This window comes from Nannobrachium achirus, assembly GCF_963921795.1.
Source record: "Nannobrachium achirus genome assembly, chromosome: 10".
Classification (NCBI taxonomy): Eukaryota; Metazoa; Chordata; class Actinopteri; order Myctophiformes; family Myctophidae; genus Nannobrachium; species Nannobrachium achirus.
The window spans coordinates 20,960,376-20,969,189 of NC_137819.1; the positions used below are offsets into that span (position 1 = coordinate 20,960,376).

Here is an 8,814-nt window from a genome sequence, read left to right on the forward strand (position 1 = left end):
CCTGGTCTCGGTCTGGTTCATCTGTTCATTTGTTCACTGATACGGCCTCGTCAAATCCTCGGCCGCTGATGACCCCGAGCAGCTGAGCGGCCATGCTGATCCTCGCGCTCTGCTTAAGAAGAGGAACAAGCGGTGGTGCCATCATGACAACGCAGGTGTTGGAAAAGGAAATCAACAGCATGCAGCTGATACCATCTCTGCTACTTTTACTATCTCTGCTCCCAGATGCCGGTGCCACCACCACAACTTCTTCATGAGCAATGACTTGCTTTTTTTATGCGGGCAAAACCATATTTGGTTTGGCAACCGAGATGTTTCAACTTTTGGGGAAGTAATCCCATATATAAAAATCACCCTCTTCTCTCCTCTCAGCTCATCTCATCTCTCCGGTCTCTCCGATCGGTGACTGATCGATTGTGACTTCTAATTGATTGATTGATCTCATCTCTTCGGGTCTCTCCAGGTGTCTGTCTGAAGAAAACAGCTTTACAACATGGTGAGTTGGTGGTTGTTTCTTTACTGAGAGACATAACCTGACATCATGGACAAATACCTATATATTTACTATGGTTCAACATGTTGATTGTTCCTACTCTGATATTCATGGATGTGTGTGTGTGTGTGTGTGTGTGTGTGTGTGTGTGTGTGTGTGTGTGTGTGTGTGTGTGTGTGTGTGTGTGTGTGTGTGTGTGTGTGTGTGTGTGTGTGTGTGTAGATGTGGGTTGTCAGTGTGTGTGTGCTGATGGTAGTGTGTGTGAGACCTGGATGTACCGGTATGTCACAGGCTCGGGACCTGACACCTGAACTACTGAAAACCATCATGTCGCAAATCCTGCACACGTAAGTAACACTGCTGCTGGTGCTGCCGGTAGGCCTACTGCTATTGCTACTGCTATTGCTAAGTGTTACTACTGCTACTATTACAAACATTACTTTTTATTACCCTGTATCTGTAACAATATACAGTATATATAAGCCCCTTTTCGACTGCAGCTTTAGCACCACACCACACCACACAACACCGCACCACATACAAATATTTACATTTTCTATTACACAAAAGTATGCCTATCGGTAAGGTAGGGGTACCAAATTTACCCTTTTAACTGTGATTATAATACAATATAAATTTGTATTACAACTATCCTAAATTATAATACACTATAATGGATTATAACTGTGATTATAATACACTATCAAGTATTAATGTATTACTATGATAATTATAATACACTATAATATATTATAATAGTGGTTATAATGCAATAGAATCTATTATCATGTATTACAACAGTCATTATGAAGTGTTTGGCCCTGTTTGGCCTAGCTCAGACCTACTCTAGATTGGATACTTTTTAGTTCCACGTTTAGTACCACTTTCACACCACCCTACCCAGGTCCTTGTTGTGGAAAACCTGGCACAAGTGGGCGGTGAGGTGTGGAGTGGTGTTGGGCCTGTGGAAAATGGGCTAAAATGTAACTACCTGCTGTGCTGCCTCTTGGCGACTGATATATCAACAACCTGGGACCGTCTGTTTCCCCCTTTCCACCCATTCTGCCTCGGCCGCAACATTAATGCAAATTGTGCAACTCAATTTCTTTCTTTCTTTCTTTCTTTCTTTCTTTCTTTCTTCTACTACAAGTACTAGTACTGCCATTGCTATTATGCTAACTAGGCCTACTTAATCATAATTACCATCACTACTACTTCTGTCAATATCACTGGGTATTTCTCTGCACATAAAAAATTAACCCAGGAGTAATGCTCTCCCGTAATCCCAGATTTTACACACTTTCTCTCTCCCCTCTCTCTCTCTCTCTCTCTCCCCCTCACTCTGCCCCCCCTCTCTCCCTCCCCCCTCTCTTTCTCTCTCCCCCTCCCTCCATCTCTCCCCTCCCTCACCCCCCTCTCTCCCCCTCCCCCCTCTCTCTCTCTCCCCCTCTCTCTCCCCTCCCTCACCCCCCTCGCCCCCTCCCCCTCTCTCTCTCTCTCTCCTCCCTGCGCCCCCCCTCTCCCTCCATCTCTCCCCTCCCCCCTCCCTCCCTCTATCTCTCTCTCTCTCTCTCTCTCTCTCCCTCTCTCTCTCTCTCCCTCTCTCTCCCTCTCTCTCTCTCTCTCTCTAGCTATGGAAAGGGAATCAAGGTTCAGTATTCTCTGGCCATCAGCGTACCGTGGAACAGTGGAACCTATGACTACCAGGCTGTCTTCAAAAAAGACCCGGCAAACAGCGATTTTTTCAATGTGCTCAACCAAGGCCATGTCTACACGGGGCATTACGTGGTCGCAGCCAAGGTGCAGAAGAAAAGGGAGCACACGGAGTGGCGCGTGTTGGGCGCGGTAAAAAAGAAAATAAATAAAAACGCTGTGTTAGAACTGAAGGTAGGCCCAATGTTACAAACATTACATAATCCATATAGGGCATGTAACGAATACATTTTAACAGCGATACGATATATTTGTTCATTCATAGAGATACAATACAGTAGGCCTAAATGTTGACTCTTATCGTGATTGTACATCTTATATGTTTTTTGCTGGTGTTTTTTTTTTTTATAATATTATAATTTATATCTGATAGTAGTCTACTTCTTCCACCACTGCTGCAGGGCCGAGATCTGCTGATTCTCTACACTCTGAACTCCCCCTGCTTGAAGCCGTGCACCACTCCCAACGATGACCGAAGCATCCTGGACATGATCAAGGTCATGAAGAATTGGCATCAGTACGCCGTGGTCTTCACTAAGGCCTTCCTGCCCAATGCCATGCAGGACAAAGACAAAGAATACAAAGAATCTCGATATAAGGCGCTGGACAACCTGAGCGAGACCCTCGGGATCGATCACATCTATCGATGCCTGGAGAACGGAGAGTGTTTCAACTGCGCACAGAAAACTCGGTGCGTAGCGCTGGATGGATATGTACCCTTTATAGAGAAATTTAAGGGTATGGTCCTTAAAATTGGGAATTTATGTAAACGAAGGAACAACGTAAAATCGTGTCCAAAAAAAATCAATTAGTCACGCTTAACCCTTAGATGCATAAGTGGGGTCAAAAATTACCCCAGGGGTTGTTATTCTTCAAAATCTTTAAAAGTAAAAGTGTTTAATGTTTTCATATTCCAGGTATTCCTCATAAAACATGTTTGTGACATGAGGCCATTTGCATTTTTATTTATTCTTTCATTAATTTTAAGAAATTGCAATTTTTGTATCACTACCCCACTCTTCCATGAGTGGGGTAAAAAATTACCCCAATTAAAATCAATGTGTTTTTGCAATAAACTACTTTGCCATACTTTTGCCTAGCAACGTGATTTCAACTTTAAAACACTCACACAACTTGGGCCTTTTTTCCACCTATAGGGACGAGCTGTAATTGTTGAAGCCCCGCCCCCTCTGTCTACTAAACGCCTGCAGCAGCTATCACACTTTGTTGTCACACTTTGCTCTCACACGTAACTCTGGCATACTTTTGCGTAGCAACGTGATTTCAACTTTAAAACGCTCACACGATTTGGCACTTTTTCCAGCCAATAGGGACGAGCTGTAATTGTGGAAGCCCCGCCCCCCCTGTCTTCCTATTGGCTAGGCTTTAAACAGCCATAACTCCAGTTCGCAGCATGGTACCATCTCGAAACGTGGTGTCTGGACTTAGACCGCCATAGGGATGATCTGCAATTGTTGAAGCCCCGCCCCCCAACCACCATGATTAGTTGCAACAGTTTCCTTTTACGGTGCCCATGATGTAGGTGCTATTTTACATGTTCCTGGGCCATCAGTGAACCTCTGAGCATTAAAGGACATATTTTTTAAAACAATGTTTCATATTTTAGAATGTAATTAGAGAAAAGAAAAGATGAGTGTTAAAATGTTTTCATTTACTGTTTTCTCTAGTTTCAGTGATTTTAATGACTTTGATTTCAGTGGGTGGGGGCATGCATACATATAGTCAGGGAAAAAGGGGGGGGGGGGGGAATGAATAATAAAAATATACAGTAGGTAAAAATCAAACCAAGGCTCCCTCACGCATTAGAAGGACATTCTAATGCGTGAGGGGACCGTGATTTTGCCTTTACTTATAATATTCTTTTTAATGTTTATTTAATTTAAAATTAAATATTACAAAGTAAAACTGTCATTTGTACTTTTGAATAATTTTTAAAGAATATTTTTGAAATACTCTTGAATAGCTTACTTGTAGTATTGTATCGCCTATGTGTGTCAGGATACGACTTAGTAGAATAGTGTAGGACCCATTATGCAGGAACACAATGGAAATCAAGAGTTGAAGGATCATAGTTTACTTAAAAAACACAGGAAACATAAGTACAGGAGGATCAAAATGAGTGAACTGTACCTAAAACTTCGTCCCGGGAAGAATCGATGACGAACAAGCAACCCAACTCACATTAGAACACTCTTTAAACTTTCAAAGTCCACACCAGACACCACAGTCTACAGTTGGGTTGCACCATGTAGCCGGGGACCCAGTCACCAAAATGGGAGGGGACCTGTGATTTTCTGCCGTACTTTTTATTTCTGTTTTATCTTTTAGTTTGGTCATTAAGGTCCACAGAATGAGAGGCCTACTCTGCTGGAAACATCGCGAAAAAAGTTATGGCCATTTGTATATTCACTGTCCCATTGACTCCACTAGAAATATTAAAAAAAGAAAAAAAGTCTGCTTTAATTAGCATGTGAGGGGTCAAACTAGGGGTTCTTCATAATTCTGAATCCATTGCAAGCATTTGTTTTGCATGACAAACAAGGTTTGCATAGGAAAAGGTACATGACATTACAGTTCACTTGTCGTAAGACAAAATAAAAAAATAAATGGTATTTACAGTAGAAACATGACTTGACTGTGAAGTTGCCCGAGCAGCCAGGCTTCAAAAACAGTCCCAGAATGGTATTTAACACTTCCCATCAGCAGTGCAGTTTACAGTGTATTCACATAAAACTAGACCAGGTCACCTGGTTGTGCCAGACCCGCAATGAAAACTAGTATGGCACTGAACTAACACATGAACACACAGGATTTTATAGTCTCAGCAACAAAGCGTAGTGAGCTTGTAGATCGGCTGTTTTCACTAGTATGGCACTGAACTAACACATGAACACACAGGATTTTATAGTCTCAGCAACAAAGCGTAGTGAGCTTGTAGATCGGCTGTTTTGACTAGTATGGCACTGAACTAACACATGAACACACAGGATTTTATAGGCTGAGCAGCTGGAAATGTTTGTGAGCTTGTAGATGGGCTGTTTTCACTAGTATGGCTGTGGGGCAAATGTTTTGCAGCACTGAACTAACACATGAACACACAGGAATTTATAGTCTCAGCAGCTCGTCAGCCAACTCAACTCAGCTGGTCCCGTACAGGTGACGGCACTCAAGGCAATCAGCCGAGCAAGGGAAGGGAGGGGCAGATGAGCAGTCAGAGGCAAACACAGGCACACTGAGGAAAAGAGGGACACTGAGGAAAAGAGGGACCGACCGACCGACAGACAGACCGACAGACCGACAAAGCCTTATGTAGGCCGACCCCCTGGGTCTGGCAATAAGACTGGACAAAAATAGAAAATAGAACAAGCTGAACAATAAATAAATATTTAGGCGAACACCAACATTACCCAACTGGCTAAGAGCTATCTTCGGTTAAACCTTGATGGCTACAAGGCCCGGGAATGTTAACAGTGCATATGTCCACATCAGACTAACTTCACTGTCACTGCAGCCTCCCTTAATATTGCGTCTTGACATCCGTGCACATTCATATCCATTATGTGCATTTGACTCCATTACAGTATGTGCATTTGACTCCATTACAGTATGTGCATTTGACTCCATTACAGTATGTGCATTTGACCGCGCCACCTATTTTTTACACATTTTAAAACGGGTGAACACTGGGATATTCTGCATAATGAGTACTTTTACTTTTGCTACTAAAGTTAGGACACTATCTTCGTCCATGCCTTACCCATTATCCCTAAACCCTTTTGCCATATTTTACCATTTTGAAAAACGTCTTTTGAGCTTTTAGAAATGCTTTTCAAAATAGTTAATAGGTCTCAATATAGTGATAGGTCTCCTATCACTTGATAATCACCGCTGAGCGAGATACTTATTTACTACACTGGCCTAGTGCTAATAACCGCCCCTGCATGAGGCAGACTTTTGCAAAAAGAATTGCAGTACTCCCATAGAGATTTTGTCCAAAGCGTACGCAAATCGGTAGACACTAGACAGTATCCCTACAGTCATATGATCGACATGGATCTGTCCGTTTTAACATATTCCATCCTGATTAGCTTCCGAAGTTTTCAGGATTGGTCCGTTTTTAACAAAATGCCTATAATTTCAAATCAGCCTCCTCGTGGTGGTGCTATAAACAGGCCAGTTTGTGTTTTTACCTAAAATAACATTTGCCCCGCATTTTTCCACATATGCCTTTATGTAGTGCCACCAGGAGGCCAACTTATGAAAAACACATTTCCTGATATTACAGTACGGCCCGGCATAAGGAAGCCGCAACGAAAAAGTGGACTCCCTCCTTCCCAGTCCCAAAACAACTACATCAACACCAGTTTAAAAGTCCAAACTACCGTGGTTTATTCACAAAAGGTTAAAAACATGGGTAAAATTACCTCAAGATGGGCCCTGTACATAAAACTCAGTTAAAACCCTATGCTAACCTGTGGCAAACAGAAAGACAGAGTTCAAAACCAAAACAAAGGCCACCCACCCCTACCATACCAATAATTGGCTGTAAAACTAACCCATGTTAAAACTAGTCACTCATAACACACTACAAAGCTACAAAGCTAAAACCACCACTACACACAGAACTGCTGTTGTTTTGAGGCTGGTTAGGAGGAAGACAAGTGAAGGACTGTTGGCAGCCATCTTTATAGACACCAGTCTGGTCACATGAGCCAATCACCAACAGTAGCTCCACCTGTTAATTAACACTCACAATCACACTCAGCCACCACTCACTCAATCAGCACCACTCAGTCTCTCTCACACGCACACACACACGCACACACACACACACACACACACACACACACACACACACACACACACACACACACACACACACACACAAACACACACACACACACACACACACACACACACACACACACACACACACACACACACACACACACACACACACACAATGAGGGGAATACATACGGCAAACATACTGGACAAATGCCTAATATGACCCTAAGGTCGTAACAATTACTCCTTCAGATAATATCCCAAAACCATGCAAAACGGTACACAGTATCTCTATAGTCATGTAATCAACATGGATCTGTCCGATATTTCATATTCCATCCTAATTGGTTAAAATTGGCTTCCAAGGTTTGCAGGATTGGTCCGTTTTGAAAGGTAGACTCTTCCTTTTAACACTCATCTTTTCTTTTTCCTAATTACAATCTTAAAATATGAACCCTTGTTGTAAAAAATCATACCCGTGTGAAGTGGAGCTGTGTGTGTGTGTGTGTGTGTGTGTGTGTGTGTGTGTGTGTGTGTGTGTGTGTGTGTGTGTGTGTGTGTAGATCATGTGTACCGATTTTTGTGACATTTGAAGAAAATATGTAGGAAAAGGAGCAAAAAGGTGTTTTTTCAAGATGGCGGAAAATCTATCCTGGCGCAAATGGGAGTGGCCTATATGGGGAGATGCGTCTTGACCCAAGGAATCCAGGGAAAAAATAATTTTAATTTTCCGATCCACGGTTCAAGAGTTACGGGGCAAAACGTAAAGTGGGCCGTTATAGCGCCACCATGAGGCCGAGTGATGTAATTATTTTTCGATTCATTCTTAAAATCATTATGAATCTCCTCTCCGAGGTTTGAAACTGTAGCTCCTATGGTTTACGAGAGAAAAATACTTGAAAGTGATTTCTTGCATTGTCCCATTATAAGTCAATGGGGACAATTAAGCGTAGTTTTTTGCCGATTACGTCGGCATGGTAAGGCGGATCGGAACGAAAGGTAATAGAACACCATTCCCGGCCGAGCCGCACATTTTGATGTATATATTGCGCGAGTGGCGTAAATGGTGCGGCACTAGTTACGCGCCGAAGTCAGGCTACATACACACACACACACACACACACACACACAGACACACACACAGACCCACACAGCCACGTATAGGGAGCCTGTGTTTCACACAGCTCCAAAAATAAATATATATAGGCCTATATATATCCTTTAATGGTGCTCAGAGGTTCACTGATGGCCCAGGATCATGTAAAATAGCACCTACAACATGGCACCGTAAAAGGAAACTGTATCATGGTGGTTGCATACATAGTTAATTAGCACTTAGATGTCAGTTCTGAAACACTGGACAATCCCATTGTCTGAAATCTGAACAATCGGATGGTCATTGTGAGCTTACAGATCTTGTATTATTTTTGCATTTTTCTTGACATATCTGAATATGGTGGTAAGTGCTTATACCTAGATTTTAAGTGTAATTATCGTACTGTGCTGGCAGATAAATGTGCCTTTTTCTAGTCTGCATCTTCTCAAATCAGCCGTTTATTTCTTATATTTAGATTTGTTTTGCCATGAATAAAGAAATGGCGCTCAAGAGCCATAACATCAAACAAACAAAATGAGTGTTACAGTATGTTATTATGCACATATTTGTTTATTTGTCAGGGGGTAATGCAGAAAACATTGTAAAACATCGTAATACATTGTAAAACATCGTAATACATTGTAAAACATCGTAATACATTGTAAAACATTGTAAAACACAATAGCTCCTGTCCCGTTTGCTG

At 42.2% G+C, this 8,814-nt stretch overlaps 1 protein-coding gene across 1 annotated transcript; it reads left to right on the top strand.

The window, feature by feature from the left end:
• The first annotated feature begins 393 nt into the window (after nucleotides 1–393).
• Nucleotides 394–3,195, top strand: LOC308293294 (uncharacterized protein). The gene is made up of 4 exons (XM_080735745.1): nucleotides 394–496; nucleotides 716–840; nucleotides 2,125–2,380; nucleotides 2,608–3,195. Exons 1-4 carry the CDS (start codon nucleotides 494–496, stop codon nucleotides 3,016–3,018), a joined length of 795 nt encoding a protein of 264 aa, XP_080591871.1. The 5' UTR covers nucleotides 394–493; the 3' UTR covers nucleotides 3,019–3,195.
• Nucleotides 3,196–8,814: the final 5,619 nt, after the last annotated feature.

Coding starts and splice junctions, on each gene's coding strand:
- LOC308293294 (XM_080735745.1), top strand. Junction 841..2,124: donor ATGTCGCAAATCCTGCACAC/GTAAGTAACACT, acceptor CTCTCTCTCTAG/CTATGGAAAGGGAATCAAGG. Junction 2,381..2,607: donor ACGCTGTGTTAGAACTGAAG/GTAGGCCCAATG, acceptor CCACTGCTGCAG/GGCCGAGATCTGCTGATTCT.